The sequence below is a fragment of the Mirounga angustirostris genome, unplaced genomic scaffold, assembly GCF_029215605.1.
Source record: "Mirounga angustirostris isolate CCGP_5_RB_7025 unplaced genomic scaffold, mMirAng1.0.hap1 SCAF_2, whole genome shotgun sequence".
NCBI lineage: Eukaryota > Metazoa > Chordata > Mammalia > Carnivora > Phocidae > Mirounga > Mirounga angustirostris.
In genome coordinates this window covers 155,167,000-155,187,107 of record NW_026991710.1, presented here as the reverse complement: position 1 = coordinate 155,187,107, position 20,108 = coordinate 155,167,000, and the positions used below count along the sequence as shown (strand labels likewise).

At 37.5% G+C, this 20,108-nt stretch overlaps 1 protein-coding gene across 2 annotated transcripts in view; it reads left to right on the top strand.

The window, feature by feature from the left end:
• The window catches only part of PPP2R2A (protein phosphatase 2 regulatory subunit Balpha), an 84,374-nt gene that overhangs the window by 34,056 nt on the left and 30,210 nt on the right, over positions 1–20,108 (top strand). The window contains exons 3-4 of one of the 2 annotated variants that reach the window (XM_064585359.1): positions 1,206–1,344; positions 17,075–17,172. In XM_064585359.1, coding sequence (XP_064441429.1) covers positions 1,329–1,344; positions 17,075–17,172 — 114 coding nt within the window. In that variant the 5' untranslated portion in view covers positions 1,206–1,328. The remainder of the gene's footprint in view (positions 1–1,205; positions 1,345–17,074; positions 17,173–20,108) is intronic. The other variant, XM_045880045.3, reaches the window with a different exon arrangement.

The window sequence follows — 20,108 nt, the reverse complement described above, 5'->3', positions numbered from 1 at the left end:
TTATTCTTGCTTTCATCTTTAGCTCTCCACACCTTATCAGTGATCAAGTCTTGCATTATATACTTCATAGATGTATTTTATTATATTTTTTATTTATTTTTTAAAGATTTTATTTATTTGACAGAGAGAGAGAGCGAGAGCAGGAACACAAGCAAGGGGAGTGGGAGAGGGAGAAGCAGGTTTCCCACTGAGCAGGGAGCCTGACACGGGGCTCCATCCCAGGACCCTGGGATTATGACCTGAGCCGAAGGCAGACGCTTAATGACTGAGCCACCCAGGCGCCCCTCACAGATGTATTTTAAAATCTCTGTACTTCTGTCCCCTCTTTTTGCCTCTGTGGTTTAGTTAATAAAATAGTTAATATTAATAAGACCAATTTTATAGGTTTGTTGTGAGGGTTAAATACCTAACATACCGTAAGTGCATTTTAAATGTTTGCTACTTATGCTAATATTGTTACTGTAGGATACTGGCTCAGATCACTATCATTGCTTACCAGAATTTGTCTCTAGATTTCTCTCTACTTTTGCCATTCTCCCGGTTCCCAGTTTTCTTCACTTCAGCCTGAGTAATCTAAAGGCACATCTAATTGGATTACTTGTATTTAACACTTCCGGGTATTTAAAACTTCCCAGTGGGCTCCCTTTTATTGTTGGGGTAAAGTCTGTAAAACTTTCTGTAACATATCTTAATGAACTCTTAACTTCTTTCTGTAAACAGGTTGCTCTTTTGTACTGGGGTTTGTAGGTGAGCAGTTCGTAGGTGAGCGGGAGGAATCCTGTCAAAACAAAATAGAGTTGGGTGTGACTTTGCCAGGACAGTTGGACAACGAAGGGCTTTCTGGTTCGTAAAGCATGGCCATAATAATCCTAGTTTGTAAAGATTTTAAGCAGATATTAATAACCAGATGCCCATTCTGGTTATAAAAATACCTTAAGGCATGCATAGATGTATAAGCTTTGTGCAGTACTACTTTGTATAATCTCCGTGGAAACTATATGCATTATATTTTGATAAGGCAACTTAATGAGGTGATTTGCTTTGTGGAATGAATTATGAGCCAGTTACTTTAGGTTTGGAATGGTCAATTTTGAGTTCTTCGTTCTAGCATTATATAACATTAATACACCAAGGCTTGTTTGTTAAGATCACACCTATAGAGTAAATGTATTAGCAACTGTTTATCTTTCTGTTCTTTGTTGCAGGAGGGTATGGTTCCATTCCATTTTATCCAAACATGATATCAGATTATCCAGGAACAAGTTAAAAAGAAGGGAGACTGGTTCCAGAACACATCTCTGGAAATTACCCTATGGACCCTGACTCTCATGGCAACATTACAATGTAGGTTCTGTATGAGCATCAATAGCCAGTGGTCTTTGTTGAGCCTATCACATAACATGTTCCTGTTCACTGAGTCAGAGGTTGAAAAAGGTTATTATAAAGGCTGTTAGCAGTTACTTTATTATTGGAAATCATGGTTTAATCAAAGTGATATTTTGGTCCAGAGACCTAGGAGTACAGAATCTTACCCACGACCAGTCCTGCTTCAGCCTGAGGCTTCATGAGTGTACAGACGGTTGCTGACTTAATGATGGTTTGACTTAAGATTTTTCAACTTTATGGTGGTACGAAAGCTGTATGCATTCAGTAGATGTTGTACTTTGAATTTTTATCTTTTCCTGGGCTAGCGATACATGGTATGATATTCACTCCCAGTTGGCCATGTGACCACAAGGGTAAATAGCCAATACACTTAACAATGAATCTGTACCCATACAGCCATTTATTTTTCACTGTCAGGATAGTTATTCAATAACTTACATGAGCTATTCAACACTTCATTATCAAACAGGCTTTGTATTAGATAATTTTGCCAACTATAGGCTAATGTAAGTGTTCTGAGCACATTTAAGGTAGGTGGGGCTGAGCTATGATGTTTGGTAGGTTAGGTGCATTTAAATGCATTTGAACTTCACGATATTTTCAATTTACGATGGGTTTATTGGGCTGTAATCCCATCTTAAGTCAAAAGTATCTGTATATGCAAAGCAGCAGCAAAGCGGGGCAGTTTTAACACTTAGTAGTTTGGGAGTTAGCCTCATAGCCTCAGGCTCCAGGGAGCTTTGTCGGACCCTTTGGAGAACTTTACCTAACCCAGGTTGGTCTCAATAGCCTAGAAACAGATACGGTAAATGCTTGTTTCTTTGCGCAGCAAAGCCCAGCTAACATCTTCTGCTTACCAGTGTGCCTACTGTGTGCCACATTCAGTGCTCATTTCTTTACATTTATTGCTTGGTTAGCCCTCAAAGCAAATCTGTGAGATAGGTATTTAAAGATGAGGAAACTGAGTCTTTAAAAGCCTTAGTTACTTCCTCGGGTTCATATAGGCAGGTGAAGTGAAAAAATGTCCAGTCTGACTTCTCATCATTTCCTCTACTAGTTTTTTACTGATGTGGCCCCAAGAATGTATTACAGGTGTGCTAAGATAATGATCTCTTTTTCCTGGGGATACTTGCTGGGCTGGATGGGGGGTTACTTAGCTGACTAGAGTTTCTGACTGAACAGACATGAACAGCCTAATCTTTTATACTAGTGTGCCATACAAATACTGTATTCTGTGTATGCCCTGACATAAGGAAGATCGAGACGCACTGGCCTGCTTCACTGAAAGTAACAAGAGTCCGCAAGAAGAAAGCATTTGCCCCTACTTCTTACAGCCATCCTCCGATCAGCCTCTCTGGCTATAGTAATATGCCCTAGTCAGTGCCAAGTGGGAAAGAGAGGAGAGTCTAGAAGGGAAACAGAAAGAAATGGTTGGAGCCCACTCCCCCAGGAGCTGGTGAGTGGGTCAGACCTTACTTCCTTCACAGGAGCAAGAGATTGCTAAAGGGATGGCACACACTCAACTTGCTTTTTAAGCCATAATATGTTCTGAAATCTTGAATAGACCACATTTCTGGGAGGAGCGGACTGACCTTTGAGAAAAGGTAACAAAAACTTTGAGCTCCCTCTAGAGGTCAGCAGTGACAAAGGAGCATCATAATGGGAAATAACTGAACCTGAAGCTAGCCTACAAGAAAGAAGCTAGCAAGAAACTAGCATTTTATAGATGCATTATCCAGAAAAATATTTTCTTTGGGGAGTAGTTAGTTACCTTTGAGAAGAAATTTGGGTTAATCATACTCTAATTAGCTATGTGGGGTCAATCCTAAATTCAGTGTTTGCTGTATTAGGGTATATTGAACTAATAAAGGGGAAAAGATCATGAAGATAGGTTGTGTTCAAACAAAATGGCATGCTTCTTAGTGGGAGCTCTGAGTGTTGAAGCAAACGAGATCAAAATGAGAATGAATTTCTGTGCTATCAGAACATTCTGACAGCAGGCCCTTGACTTTAGCAGAGCTAAAGGTGATCAGTATACCCTCTGTGTTCTGACCCCCCACCTCCCCAGCTTCTGAAAAGAGAACAATGAGTACAGATCAGTATGCAGAAGTCCAAATTGCAGGCATGTTAAAACTTCTAAGAAAGCTAACATACAATTTAAGTTTTAGAACCTCAGCTGATCAAATGAAAAATCTATTTCAGGACAGAAGTCTTAGTCCTGGTCAGATACTCCATGGATGAGAATTTAGTTACGTTGCTGACCTTTACAGTATTTACTCCTTTTGTTCTCAATATGGTTTATTCTTCTCTTCAGAACTCCTACATAGTTAGTATGTAACTATAGAATGAAAAAGTTAGAAGTCATGTTTAATTTGTGGTAATATTAAGGATATATGAAAGTTACACATTTGTTAAAAGTTCCTGAAGTGCCCCAAAAAAACAGAAGGATGGGAGCATCCCACAAAGGGATGCAGGAGCCAACCTGAAAGGGCTCTCAATGACCAAATCTGGAATAATTTGAACAACACAATAAATGACATAGTAAGATTATAACCCAAAGTATGAAATAAATAAATATGAGTTCATATAGATAAATAAGTGGGGGAGGGGAGACACATGTCCCCAACAGAAGAATTTCAAGTAATTTATGTAGATACTCCTCCTCAAAGGGGTGGAGCTTAACACCCCCAATCCTTAAATGTGGGCTGGACTTAATGACTTCCTACCTTATGGGGGGAGGGGATGACTTTATAGTGGAGAAACCTGGCAGTCATCAATAAGTAATATTGTTAAAATGTACCCTGGCCTGATACGATAAGAATGACATTTTACCTCTGTGATCTTCCTGCCAGTAAGCCATAAGAGCAAGTGTGGCCATGAGAAAAACCGTCTCAACTTTAGGGACATACTGTAAAGTACCTGGCCAGTACTCTTCAGAACTGTGAAGGTCATCCAAAACAAGAGAAGTCTGAGAAACTGTCACAGACCAGAGGAAGCTAGAGACAAGAGGACTAAATGTAATGTGGGATCCTGGATGGGGTCCTGGAACTGATAAAGGACACTGGAGAAAAATGAGTGAAAGCTGAATGAAGTGTGGAGTTTAGTTAATATTCCAGTGTTGGCTCTTCAGTTGTGACAGATAAACCATAGCAAATATAAGATGCTAACAAATAAGGAAATACCTGGGTTGAAGGTGTACGGGAACTGTCTGTATTACTGTCTTTGCGACTCTTATGTAAATCTAAAATTATGCTAAAATTAATTTATGGAAAACAGAGGTTCAGCTTAGTTAACTTTTGTGCTGTGTAGCTTTTGTTCAGTGATGTTTGAAAAATCATCCTCAGGTGTCTTGAAAAATGGGGAACTTCTCTGTTATGTGTTACATGCATTATCACTTGCGGTTAAGTAGCCTGTGACTTCTATGTGTGTGACTTTAAAAGTGAGAAAGACCCCATCTCATAAAAGGAGAGTGAGTAGTGATCAGTGACGTAGAATCTCTAGTACCATGGTTTACCGCTGTAGCAGTGGCAGGAGTTGAGCAGAGCAGAATCATGCTTCATTGCCTCAGTTCCGTTCTGATTTCACCATTGATTGGCATATAACTTACAGAAAGTAACGTGTTAAACCACTGTTGGCTGATGAATTCCAGGTTACAAAGAAAGAAATCTGAGATCCATTTTTGTCAGAGTGCGGTCTGGACTAGTGGACTAACAGAGATCCATGGTCATGGGTGGAGTTACGCAGCATTTGCAGCTGTATTGTCCTTTCAGGTCTTTAATTTTCCATATTCCAAGTTGCCTGAAAGAAGCACATTATTTTTCTCCTGCCATTATCCTGTTTTCTTCCTCCCCTAGATGTGTTAAGTATCTGAATACATGTTATATATGCTCTGTCCATTGTTTCTTTGCAAATTTTGAAGTTCATAACTGACTTACTCAAGGTCGAATTATATCTTAATAGTACAGCTGAGACTACATCTCCAGGTGCCGCCACCTTCTTGCCTAATGGTTAATGAAGGGCCAAGGGAAAAGAGTGGAAAGGGAGGAGGATTTCAAGAAAAATTAGAGCAAAATATGAAAGGATATTGGCAGAATAAGAACATCGGATGTTTCCCTTATATTCTCTAACACTTTAGATAACTGGAAGACATTAGTGAGCATCTTTATACATTTTTTTAAATTTTTGGATTATTTTGATAGGATGACTTCTGGAACCTTGATTCCAGTCTCTTGATTCCAAGAGAATCAGTGCTTTGTGGCTGTTGATTTAAATTATCAAATAGTTTTCCAAAATAACCAGATACACTTCTCTCTACAATGTAGGTAGAACAATTTATATTTTTTCCTCTAGTTTAATAGATAAGAAATGGTATCTTAATTAAAAATTAATTTAATTTTGAGTGGATATTTTCTTATATTTTACCAGTATTGCTCTTCTGTGAATTGTCTTACCATGTTGTATTAGCTGTTTTTGGAAATACAAGTATTTTTTCCTAGTCCACTTGTCTTTAGTTATTGTGTAAAAATCACATTTTTCTTTTATTACGTCTATATATGTTATCCCTCTGGCGTATTTCTACCCCTCCAAAACCTAATACAAAATTTTTTTTTTTTTCCTGGTGGGCCACATACAGAAGGGCTAAGGGAATGGGGATAGGAAAGGTGATATTTCAAGCAAGGCAGACAACACACCCAAGCTAAAGAAGGCAGCATAAGAGTGGGCATAAGTATAAATGTGGAAGCTGTATGTAAAACATCAGCCTTTCTAGAGAATTTGGCCAGTGCTATGGTACTAGAAAGGAAGATGGTATATTTAGGACAAAGGTTCATATTGTTTTCTTATGATACAATTTGCAAACAGTGAAATTCACCCTTTTTAGCATACAGTTCTTCAAAGTTTGATTTTTAAAAAAACATACAGATGGGGTGCCTGGGTGGCACAGTCATTTGAGAATCCGACTCTTGGTTTCAGCACAGGTCGTAATCTCAGGGTGTAAGATTGAGCCCCATGTCGGGTTCCAGGCTCAGTGCGGAGTCTAAGACTCCCTCTCCCTCTGCCCCTCTACCTTGTGCACATGCTCTCTCTCTCAAATAAATAAAAATCTTAAAAAAAACAAAACCATACAGACGTTTAATCACTCCCAAGATGAAAAGCAGTTCCATCATTCCAAAAAGTTTTCACGTCCCTTTGTAAGTCAACCTCCACCCAACTCCTAAGCAAACACTGATCTGTTTTCTGTCCTTCTAGTCGTGCCTTTTCCAGAATGTCAGATAAATGGAATTATATAGTATGTAACCTTTGATCTGGTTTCTTTAGCTTAGCACAATGCATTTTGAGTTTAATCCATGTTACTGCTTTTATCAGTAGTTCCTTTTTATTGCTGAGTGGTATTTCATTGTATGGCTATATTGTATTCTGTTTATTCCCCAGTTTGGGGTTGTGTCCGGTTTTTGGTGATTACAAATAAAGCTGCTATAAACATTTGCATCCAGATTTTATGTGACCATTGGTTTTTGTTTCACTTGGGTATCTAGTATTACGATTTTTAGGTCATGTGGTGTTTTAACTTTATAAGAAACTGCCAAAACTTTTTTCCCCCAAAGTGGATGTGCCATTCCCATCAGCTATATGTAAGAGTCCTGTTGCTCATAATTAGCACTAGGCATTGTCATCTTTTTTCTCTTTTAAATTTGAGTCATTCAGATGGTGTGTAGTGGTATCTCATTACTTATTTTACCTTGTAGAGATTCATCTTTGTCAGAGTTTTCAGGTTACTGTTACGGTAATGGCTATAGATGTGTTAACCTGGACTCCCTGTCTGAGCTCTGGAAACTAATTCCATAATGCTCTGATTGTTTTATTTATGCCGCACAAGTAGGATCAAATATGCTTTGTAATTTTTTTAAACTCAGTGATATAATGTAGACATTCTTTCTTAATACAAATAGTTTTTATTTTTTTGCCCTGAGAATGTAAGGTATACATGGACAAACTTTGGAGGGATATATACTGATATAATAATAGTGGTTCTCTCAGAAGTGGGGTTAAGAGTGATGATTGTCTTTTTTTACAAAGCAGTTTGTGAGATTAAAACAAAGAGTAAAGTTATTATAATTCCATTACAGATTTTACAGAAATCATAGTGTATATAAATACATCGTATACATATTTTATAATTTGTGCAAGTTTGCTAAAAGACTGTTTAGCTGTCACCTGTGGTTATCTCTTAGTGGTGGGATTTCACGTTTTCTTATTCTTTCAGTTTTTTTAAGTTGGTTAAAGTGATCACTGTATTGTTTTTTTACAAAAACAATTCTGTCTTAAATATTTATATACTTCGTTTCCTGTAAATGTTTTTAAGTATTTTTATTGCAGTACTGGTTTTTATCTTTTGCCTTAGAATTGTAAGATTACCAAGTGGTTAGTTAGAACCAGTGGTTCTTAATCTTTAGCTAATTTTATTGTGGTTAGAGAATGTGGTCTTTAAATTTGTAATTAGAATTCTTTAAGGGACTGTCTGTGGCTCAATGGATGAGTTTTTTAAAAATTGCATAGCTCTTTGGAAGATACTAATTTTTTATATTGGTATAAAGTTCTCTGCAGGTGTGTATCAATTGTATCTTTCCAATGTGTATACTTCCCCCCCCCCTTCTTCCCTGTCCCCTTTTTTAAATCTGTCAGGCATGGAGAAGCATATGTCAGTCTTACACTGTAGTTAAAATTTTTGTCAATTCCTGTATTTCTAATAACCCTGAATAATATATATTAAAAATCTCTGGGTGTAAAGATTCATGACTGTTAACATCTCTACCACACTTTTTATCAAATACACACATTATAAACTCTTGTTCTATTGAATTCTTTTTTACTTAATTCAACCGATGATTGGAGGCATTATTGGCATTTACTAGGCATTGGCCAGGTATGTTAGCTATTTGGTAGTTTGCAGGACAGTCTTGAACAAGAAAAAATCATCCTGCTCTGCATGACTTAGAATATTCTGCCAAATCTTCATGATGCTGAAAAAAACTTACTTATTCTGAGCCTGAAATATAACTCTTTTTATTTATCAAGTATTTTTTTGCATGAGTTTAATGTACATACTGAGGTTTACTGTGTAAATCAGGGGAAGATTCTGCTTTGAAATATTAGAATTTTTTTAAAAGATTTATTCTAGAAAGAGTGAGCAGGGAGGAAGGGCAGAGAGAGTCCCAAGCAGCCTCCGTGCCAAGCACAGAGCCTTACGCAGGGCTCAATCCCAGGTCCCTGAGATCATGACCTGAGCCAAAACCAAGAGTTGTACACTCAACTGACTGTGCCACCCAGGCACCCCTGAAATACTAGAATTTTACAAAGGATTCTTCATGATTTTGCAAAGTCACATCACCAGTGCAGGCTATTGATGGTTTTTGAGTTACCACTATTATATACCTGTATAAGTCTGCATTTATAACTGATCTCTTGTGGTTATTCTACATATAGTGTCATCATGCTTGAAAGTTTACATACTGGTCTTTTTAAAAAATATATATATATATCCCACCTTTTTTTCTGGGACTGCAGTGACCCATGTGGTAGATACCCATTAGTATCCTACAAGTCAGGTCTTTGTTCTTTTTTCCTGCTTTGCTCCTGCCCTTTTTTTTTTAATTTCCTCCCCTATTGCTAGCCCTTCAAGTTCTTGATCTTTTCTACTGCAGTATCTCATCTGTTAATGTCATCCAGTATATTTTTCATTTCTAGGTGTTCCTTCTTTGTTTTTTCTCTTCTATTTCTCAACATGTTCTTAATTCTGTGTTCTGGGGCATATTTACAACAGCTGTTTCAAGGTTCTTGTCTGCTGGGACCTTACTAATTCCATCATTTTTGTCATTTCTGGTTCCATTGGTTTATTTTTCTTCTGGTTATGAGTCACATAACCTACTTCTTTACATTCTGGTGATTTTGGATTGGATGCCAAACATTGTGAATTTACATTGTTGAGTGTTGGATTTTATTCTAGCACATCGTTACTTGAAGTAAATTTGATTCTTTTAAAGTTTACTTTTAGCTTTGTTAGGACAAATTCAGTCTTTAGTTCTGATTTAGTCCCACTACTAAGGTGATGCTCTTCTGAAGACTTTATCTGTGCCTCATTAATTATGAGGTTTCTCTGTTCCAGCTGGTAGGGATCTTTTTTTTTTTTTTAAGATTTTATTTATTTATTTTACAGAGACACAGTGAGAGAGGGAACACAAGCAGAGGGAGTCGGAGAAGGAGAAGCAGGCTTCCTGCAGAGCAGGGAGCCCGATGTAGGGCTCCATCCCAGGACCCCTGGGATCGTGAGCTGAGCCGAAGGCAGACGCTTAACAACTGAGCCACCCAGGCGCCCCTCAGCTGGTAGGGGTTCTTAACAATTTTGAGCCCTCATAAGCTTTTTGGTGGTTCTTTCCTAGGCCTTATGGAATGCTCAGATGGGTATTCATTTAAGGATCCTAAGTGTCCTCTCTGTAAATCCCTCCAACTTTCTTTTGATACTCTGCCACAAATTCCAGCTGATTCTGCTTTCTCTAACCCCCAGTTTCTCTCTCCACAGCTAAGTGACAGTGCTGGTCTGTATTTGAATTCTTCCTGTCTGACTGTACTGCCCTAAAGTAGAGTGGGTTAAATACACGATTCCATTTCTTTTTCTTGTCTAAAGGATTCAACAGTATTTTGAAAAGTATTTTGTTCCCGTTTTCTAGTCCTTCCCAGCAAGAGGATGCATCAAGACTGTCTTGTTTTCCCTCATGGCCAGAAGCAAATGACCAATCCTAACCCTCATCCTCACCTTCACCCACATGTCAGAGCTAATAATTGTTTGCTCACCTAATATGTGGCAGTTATTGCTCATTACTACTATGTATATATACCATAAATTTTCTCTTGTCTGATTTTTATGCTGAGAATGTTATATTTCTGTACCCTGTTTATTATACCACTTAAGAAATAGGGAAGATAGGTAACAAGAAGGAAATGTTATATCTGGTGAAATAAAACCAGACCAATAATACTGCTGTTGTCATGGTTACCACCAACTAACTACCGCTCCGCCTCCAAAAGAAAGCAGTTATTTCGCCTTCTTAGAATGAAACCCGGCTACTGATGGTTTAGAAGGAAAGGAAAACGTTGGAAGAAATGAGTTTCATTTTATATAATACATTATAAATCCTTGGTTTTTATTAACAGTAGATAAGATTTAACAATAAAGGTCAAAAACATAGTGCCTGTTAAGTTCTCACTAAAAATTTGATTGTGCCTTTAAGTGCTGTCTTTATGTTGCTTGGAATTCAGTCTCTGTCTAAAATTGCTGTGTGTTGACTTAGTGCACAGGAGGGCAGTTGAAAGGGAGTCCTTTTTTTTTTTTTTTAAGATTTTATTTATTTGAGAGAGAGAGACAGAGAGAGAGCATGAGAGGGGGGAGGGTCGGGAGGGTCAGAGGGAGAAGCAGGCTCCCTGCTCAGCAGGGAGCCCGATGCGGGACTCGATCCCGGGACTCCAGGATCATGACCTGAGCCTAAGGCAGTCGCTTAACCAACTGAGCCACCCAGGCGCCCAGGGAGTCCTTTTTATTAACTAAATTAGAATGTTCTTTTTATAAGATTAACAGGCAGTTTTTTCATTGTGAAATAACATTTTTATTGGCCATAGGAAATATCTTATTTTTTTCTTTAAAAGAGGAAGTTTTTGTTCTTTAATTTTTGTTTGTTGCTATTGGTTTGGGAGAATATGGCCCAGTTGATGGGCCATCCCTTGAGTTTAGTAGTATGACTCATAACAGTGAGGTTAATGTCTTTGCTTTTTAAAAGTATGTTATAGTTACTTTAATCTCAGAAGTAAAGTGTTCTCAAGTTTTCATTAATAGTTTGTTTTAAAACTAGTATCCAGGAATCTAAATTTTCATGAAACACATTTATATTTTCATCCTGCTGCTCCTTGGGACAGCAGCCCATGTGTTGTAAGATAGTTGTTTTATTTTACCCATAGCTCATTGTTCAAAGGTTCAAAATTATCTTCGGTCCAGCATTCTTGGCTTTGCATTAGAAGTCAGTGTCCACCCTGTAATGTTTTAGACTTAGTCTGTTCAGTGTGGGAACCAAGTGTGGCTTGTGATGACTATATTAAACAGTGCAGATACAGGACACTTCCATTCTAACACAGTTCTGTTGAACAGCACTGTTGTGGACTTTCTGCAGTCATCACCTCTATTTTTTAAAAATGGTATGGAACATTAGGAGGATATATTTTTTCTAGAAGTGGATTTATTACAATTTTCCAAAAACTGATACCTGTATTTGGTCAACCTTGCTGGGGTATAGTGTGGTATGGGAGCATGCCATGCTTTTTCCTCACCTTTTGCACATCATGGTACCCCTAGAAAGCAGTTAGGTTCAGTACGGCACACTGAGGTAAACAGGTTGTTCATGATGGGAGGGTAACAGATTTGGGTGCTTTGCAGTATCCACTCAAACTTACAACCCATTCCTGGCATGCCAGTATGCCGTGGCACGTGCAGTTCAAAGCTCAGTTTCATAGTGTTCGTCATAAGTGATTCCTGGATGTTTTGTGATTCTGTAAGCAGCATTTGATTTTCTTCTTCCTTTTATTTCTCCCTTTCATATGTCATATTCTCAGTGAGACCCTGTGAGATCTTGGCATTTCACGAGTCAAAAAAACTTAAAAAGCATCATCCACAGACTTGGAGATTTAATAGGTGCTTGTGTATATTTGATGGTTCTTATGCTTGTACAGATGGTTGAGCATCCAGACATCATGGTAGCTCTTTTCTTTTTGGGGGAAGGGACGAAGGAACGCCATTGACACAGTACCTATTTAAATTTCATCATATAAACCAGGAAAATAATTTACTTATCTGAAATAAGGCTATATTAAATACATGAAGTATAAAAATTACAGCAAGGAGGCCACAATTCTATCCACCCACCCCTCCACCAAATACAGTTGCTTTACACTATTCAACTAAGCAGTGGTTTTGTTGGCTATTTCTAAAGTTTTCTCTTTGTTCGTTGGCTTTTGGCAAGATGAGTAATAACAAACAGCAGTATCTTAATATCTGTAAATTGAGAAAGTTGTATACCTTTCACCCATTATTTCTCTTCCTTCCAAAAGGATTTAAAGTGGGTTGACTTCCTAGTGTATGGTATCTTTGGTTCTTGCCCTTCCCTAACATTCAACCTTTCTAGATACTTAGGCCAGTTGCTTAGTTGTTTCTAGGATTCCTCAGCCTATCTCCAGTGTACCTGTTAAAATTTTGTACCCTTGCTGCAAAGATGGTTCAGTATTAAGCATTTATAAACTTTACTGTGGAATTCTAGTTGTTGTAAAATAACCATTCCTGGGATGAGTGACCATTGTGAGAACAGATGTCTTTTTTTTTCTTTTTCAAATTTTTATTTAAATTCTAGTTAGTTAACATATGTAAGAACAGATGTCTTATTATTCTTGTTGCAGCTTGCTCTAAAATACTGGTCTTTTTCTCTTCTCTCCCTCCTCTTCCCTCTTCACCTTCTCTCTCTTACATGCGCACAGACGCAGACCCACACACGTCTCTTTGCTTCCCCTCCCTATCACATGTTCAGTGACTGCATTATAAATTGCTTCGTCAATCAGTACTGTCTTTAGTACCTGGGGTGGGGAGGGAGGGTAGTGTAATAAAGGCTGCTTTATTACTTGATCCTTGTTCTGTCTTCTAAGAATTATATAGATGTAGACTCCCCCATCACCACCATCCCCACCCCACATCTCTCTTCAGCCCTTTTACTATAATGACCTCCTTTCTGACTTAATCATCTCTAGATTTTTTTTCCTGTCCAGATCACCTAAGGAAGATCAAGACTTCTCCCCTGTTGGAAATCGAGCCCATCTTGGAGTATACCTGTCCCTCCTGCTTTTCACTACTCAGCAGGGAAGCTAGTCAGTCCTAGTGATACCATCATCATTGACTTATCCCTTATTAACTTACAGCCATGACAGCTTATCGACTTAACAAGTTGTGATTTCTTTAAGTGAATGCAACAGTCTGTACCTGGGAAAAAGATGAAATAATTTAAATACTGAGCCAACCCTGCCTATTCATTGGATGAACAGGAAAATGAATCTGCTGTTAGGTGTGAGCATTTTACCAAGTTGAGAGTCCTAGAGGTCATGGATATTTTTGGTGTAGCATGACTTTATATTCAAATTAAGTAGTTCATTTGATGCATTAGCCAAAGAAACCATAAACTAGCCTTGCAGTAGGGGAAATTGGCTGAGTTGGACTGATAGCAGAAAGAATTTATGTTTGTCTGAGGGGCTTGAATTTAAAGATAACTTTATTATGTATGATTTTTACCTTATTCCCCAATTTTAGAACCTAACCTTCAAATCAGTGAGTCCATATATTCTGTCTGATATTGTTAGTTTCTACTTATTTTTTGTCTCAAACTGTACTCTAATGTACTTTAAGTGCAGGGACTGTGTATGTTTTTAACCCTTTAACATATTCAGTACAGAAGTAAGTACAGTACAGAGCACCCAACAGAATGGCTTTTATGTTTGATTTCTTATTTGGCCCATTGCTTGTGCAGTAGTGTGTTGTTTAATACTTACATATTAAATAATATTTACAGTGTAGCTTTTCCAACATTGTTTTATTGTTGATCTTTAGTTTTGTACCATTGTGATTGGAAAATATACTTGGTATGATTTCAGTCTTCTTAAATTTGTAATATTTGTTAGGTGTCTTTTTATGTGATTTAATTGGGGGATTCTTCTGTGTGTACTTGAAGAAAATGTGTATTCTGTTTTTCTTGGATGGAATGTTTTATATATATACTTTTAGAACCATGTATTCTGAAGTATGCTTCAAGTAAAAAACTTTCTTGTTGAAAAAGAAAAAGTAATTTTTACTGAGGATACTTGTTTAAAATAAATCATGTCAAATTGCACTACTGGGTATTTACCCCAAAGATACAAATGTAGTGATCTGAAGGGGCACATGCATCCCAATGTTTATAGCAGCAGTGTCCACAATAGCCAAACTATGGAAAGAGCCAAGATGTCCATAAATAGATGGATGGATAAAGAAGATGTGGTGTATATATATACAATGGAATATTATGCAGCCATTAAAAAAAAAAAAAAAAAACACCCAAATCTTGCCATTTGCAACGACGTGGATGGAACTAGAGGGTATTATGCTAAGCAAAATAAGTCAATCGGAGAAAGACAAGCATCATATGATCTCACTGATACGAGGAATTCTTAATTTCAGGAAACAAACTGAGGGTTGCTGGAGTGGTGGGGGGTGGGAGGGATGGAGTGGTTGGGTGATGGACACTGGGGAGGGTATGTGCTATGGTGAGCTCTGTGAATTGTGTAAGACTGTTGAATCACAGACCTGTACCTCTGAAACAAATAATACATTATATGTTTAAAAAAAAAAAAAAAAAGAGTAGGAAGGGGAAAATGAAGGGGAGGAATCGGAAGGCGAGACGAACCATGAGAGACTATGGACTTTGAGTGAGAAACAGGGTTTTAGAGGGAAGGGGGTGGGGGGATGGGTTAACCTGGTGATGGGTATTAAGGGGGGCACGTACTGAATGGAGCACTGGGTGTTATACGCAAACAATGAGTCATGAAACACTACATCAAAAACTAATGATGTAATGTATGGTGACTAACATAATAAGATAAAATTTAAAAAGCATGTTAGGGGAAGTTGGTGGGGATGGGTCAAACAGGTGAAGGGGATTAAGAGTACACTTAACCATGATGAGCACTGAATATATAGAATTGTTGAATCATTATATTGTACACCTGAAACTAAAATAACACTGTATGTTAACTCTACTGGAAGTAAAATAAAAAACTTAATAAAAAATAGAATGGCTTTTAAATATTACGTTTATATATTCAGTTTTACACCTTTATGTTACATATGCAAACACTAAACTTACTCTTTCCTCCTGATACTACTGACCATGGGGGGCTTCTGGGTTTTTAACCTGGAAGTGGGGTGCTGTCCATACCATCTGAAGGTATATGCAAATTTTTGTACACACTTAAAACATATGCAGTTTTCTGGCACAGCATGTGTAACGTTGAGTAGATTCTCAGAGTGTTCCAAAAAGGTAAAGTGTCTTGGACCTAGACAATGGAAAAAGCGAAGAAAGCTTTCCAAAATCAAACTGGTCTTGAAAAAAATCACTAAAAACTATAAAATGATACGTTGGTCAGTAATTTAAAGATTTAAGGTATATAGTGTTTATTATATCAAGTCAAAATGCTTAAATTCTTACAGTGAGCTAATATAGACCAGAAAATGACCCTTCTCTTGTAGGAAAAGTTTACTTATTTCAAGTGCATATGACAGAGTCTTTCCAATTTGGCATACTACTTTATAGTGAAGAACTTGTTAGTTAACAGTGGTAATTTTTATAGTGTAGTTGTTTATCTTAATGCCTAATTGTGTAACTTAGATTTTTTTTCTTTAGAAAAATGGCTCTGGTGTCAAAAAGCAAGTGAAAACCCCTATAACTTACTTGATCTTACTGTGAAATTAGCACTGACTTTGGGTGTAACATGACCAATTCTAGTAGCCTTTGTGGTGTTTGGGAGCCATGAGAAGAGCTGTGCATGTGGAAGGTGCATAGCACAAAGCATTTCTGCTGTGTGTGTGTTCTGTTCGCAGACATTTGTTTAAGAGGCCATAATTTGAATTAATAATTTTACTGTTAAAATTCCATCTGAAATCATTTTTATATTTAAAACTTCCCCCCAGAAGAATGAAGGGGGCGGAAATCGGAGGGGGAGACGAACCATGAGAGACGATGGACTCTGAAAAACAAACTGAGGGTTCTAGAGGGGAGGGGGGTGGGAGGATGGGTTAGCCTGGTGATGGGTCTTAAAGAGGGCACGTTCTGCATGGAGCACTGGGTGTTATGCACAAACAATGAATCATGGAACACTACATCAAAAACTAATGATGTAATGTATGGTGATTAACATAACAATAAAAATTAAATAAATAAAATTTCCCCCCTTTTCAGTTATATCTGCTTTAATTTTCTAGGCTGCCTTTGGATTTGCATAAAGAAGCTTATCAAAAGTATATGAGAAAGAAAATTAGCAACATAATTATTAATGTTTAATGGTGCTATCAAAATGTTTCATAAATTGTTGGATTACAAATTCATCATTTTAGTGAAATACCGGTAAACTACTAGTATTTAAGTATTTATTACTTGTGTTATTAAAATAGTCTCATACTGGGCGCCTGGGTGGCTCAGTTGGTTGAGCGACTGACATGCTCAGGTCATGATCCTGGAGTCCCTGGATCGAGTCCCGCATCGGGCTCCCTGCACGGCAGGGAGTCTGCTTCTCCCTCTGACCCTCCCCCCTCTCATGTGCTCTCTCTCTCTCTCAAATAAATAAATAACATCTTTAAAAATAAAAAAATAAAATAGTCTCATACTGATTTATTGTGCAGAGAATGTTTTTTTGGAGAACCAAAACATTCATGAAAGAATCTTAGATTTACTTATTTCTGATGACAGGTTGATCTGTAGGCTTCCAACGTGTTAGGAAAAACATGCTAAGTTCTGAAACTAGTAAGTTGGGAAAGAAGAACTGACATCATCTTTTCTTTGTTTTTGTTTCAATTATACAGCAGATATAATTTCTACAGTAGAATTTAATCATTCTGGAGAATTACTAGCAACAGGAGATAAAGGTGGTAGAGTCGTCATCTTTCAACAGGAGCAGGAGGTAAGTGTTTAAAGTTTAATATCTAAATTTCAGGTTGCTCTTGGGGCTAGAACTTCTGTTGCACTTGAAGTATTTCATCAGAGGATGTTGGCTTTTTTTTTTTTTTTTTTAAGAAGTACCTGTTTATTCAAGCAGAATATCCAGTGGATAGATAGCTCTGCCTCTCTTAGCTTTGTGTGTGTGTGTGATTTTGATTTGAAAACACAGCGCTTTAATTGTTAGAAGATTTGGTTAGAGAGAGGAGTGGGAAGTGGTGGAATTAATCCAAGATTTTAACTGGTTTTGAAGCCTTGCCCCCCCCCCCCTTTTTTTTCTCTTAAAAAATTCCATAAAGCAAAATTGCTTCTCTCTTCTCAATGCCTAGTTTGCTTTGTGCAATTGGGGGTGGGAGGCTAGTTTAAAGAAAAAGCTGCTCACTTATTTTGACATCAGTTCATACTAATACTGTTACTGTGGTTTAAATAAAACGGTTTTAAATGACAACTGCATGTATACCCATGTAATATAATTTACAAGCTCAGTACCCCTTTTAAAATGAGTTGATTTGACAATTGTTTCCTTTTCTCTTTGAAGAAGGGAATTTCTCATTGCAGACTCTTGAGATTAAAGTGAGTTTTGTTTTGGGTATAGCCTAGGCACACTTCTAAATCTAATTGACAAGATTTCTCACTAAAATTTTATGCTAAACAAAATTTGTCACACTAGATTTTCCCTTGCTCTTTCCCTCCATTTGTAGATCAAAGTTGAAACCTTTTTAAAAAATCATTTGTTTTGAAACATTCTGTCCCTGTCTATATATCCAAAAAGAGTTAAAGTAATGTGCATAAATTGCAAGGGTTTACAAATAGATGTCTAAATCATAACAGAGAGTTAGGTTTTAAAGGATTGTGAAGTTCCTTAAATAAGCAAAGAATCTAGTAATAATACTACTACTTTGCACTTCTATAGCGCCTTTGACCTGAGGATCTCAAAGTGCTTTACAAACACTAATGAATTAATCCTCACAACACCCCAGTGAGGTAGGTAATTTAATTTTAAAAAAAAATGATTAATAGTGTCTGATTAGAAGATGCACAAACACTAAATATGTCTCCTTTTATTTATTTATTTTTTTTGGTTGGAAGACAATATGAAAGACTCAAGCTTTTCTTGTCAGAGACGGTTCTTGTGGGAAGTGGGGGACAAAATCAGTTTTCTGTTCCTGTTTTTTTTTGTTTTTTTAAGATTTTATTTATTTGACAGAGACACAGCGAGAGAGGGAACACAAGTAGGGGGAGTGGGAGAGGGAGAAGCAGGCTTCCCGCGGAGCAGGGAGCCCGATGGGGGGCTCGATCCCAGGACCCCGGGATCATGACCTGAGCCGAAGGCAGACGCTTAACGGCTGAGCCACCCAGGCGCCCCGTTCTGTTCCTGTTTTTAAGCAACTAAAATCTTGACCATAGGAATCTTGAAATACTTAAGAGTTGAAATGGAACCTTACAGATCATTACAGTTTCCCTTTCTTTACAAATGAGAAAGTCAAGGTATTAGGAGATCACTTGATTAGTGGCAGAACTAACAACTAGAACCCACAACTTCTGACATGTCATCTTTTCAGTATTCTTCAGTGCCTTTCATGTTAGATAACTAAAATATGAATGTTAATTTTGTCACTCAGAATTTGAGCTGGCATTCCCATAAGCATTTTCTGCCCTTGAGTGTTTTTTTCCCTGGAAGTTAATAACTTGTCTACACTTTGCTTTTGTTTTAAAGAAAGATGTTTGGAGTTTTCAGTAAATGTAGTAGGGTGTCGATAAATGTACTCAGTAATAGTTGAAGGCTGTCAGTAATACCTTAAATTGGTGTATATAAGTAGTATGTAAATAAAAGGTCTAACAGAGTTACCGAAACTGCTTGAACGTTTTACTTGTATTGGGAAACAAGGCCAAAAATTTGAAGCAGATATTTCTTTTGTGAAATGCTATCAAAGATTCTGAAGTACTGATATTTAAAATATATGCCCTTACAAGGAGGAGTTAGCAAAATGACTTTTTGAGAAGGGCCACTGGTATCTATCATTCTTAACTGCATTTGAGAATTCAAGACCGTTTCTCCCAAATGAAGGGGGAGAAATTGGAGGGGGAAGACGAACCATGAGAGACTATGGACTCTGAGAAACAAACTGAGACTATGGACTCTGAGAAACAAACTGAGGGTTCTAGAGGGGAGAGGAGTGGGGGGATGGGTTAGCTGGTGATGGGTATTAAAGAGGGCACTATTGAATGGAGCACTGGGTGTTATATGCAAACAATGAATCATGGAACACTACATCAGAAATTAATGATGTAATGTATGGTGATTAACATAACATAATAAAAATTAAATAAAAAAGAAGAGTTAAAGACCAATTCATTATCTGGAACTTCAGATTAGTAGTGTGTCCTCTTAGAATTACTTAGTGTATCAGTATTTTTAAGTGATAGATTAAATAATGATGTAATGATTGATTTCCTCCTTTGAAACCTGATCTTGTTAATACTAATTTGGTGCCTCTTACCTAATTTATTTTCCACATTTTTTTTTTTAAAGATTTTATTTATTTATTTGACAGTGAGAGAATGAGAGAGAGCACATGAGAGGGGGGAGGGTCAGAGGGAGAAGCAGACTCCCCGCTGAGCAGGGAGCCCGATGCGGGACTCGATCCAGGGACTCCAGGATCATGACCTGAGCTGAAGGCAGTCGCTTAACCAACTGAGCCACCCAGGCGCCCTATTTTCCACATTTTTAAGCCATATCTTATACTGGAGCTTCTACTATAGACCTGTCTTTAGGACAGTTTACGTCACTGATAATGTATGTGTTGCTTACATCTAGAGGCATCTTTATATATTTAGATTAGATTTTTATGAATTCACACCTATTGTATCTGTAAAACAGGGTTATAGTTTGAAGAGTGG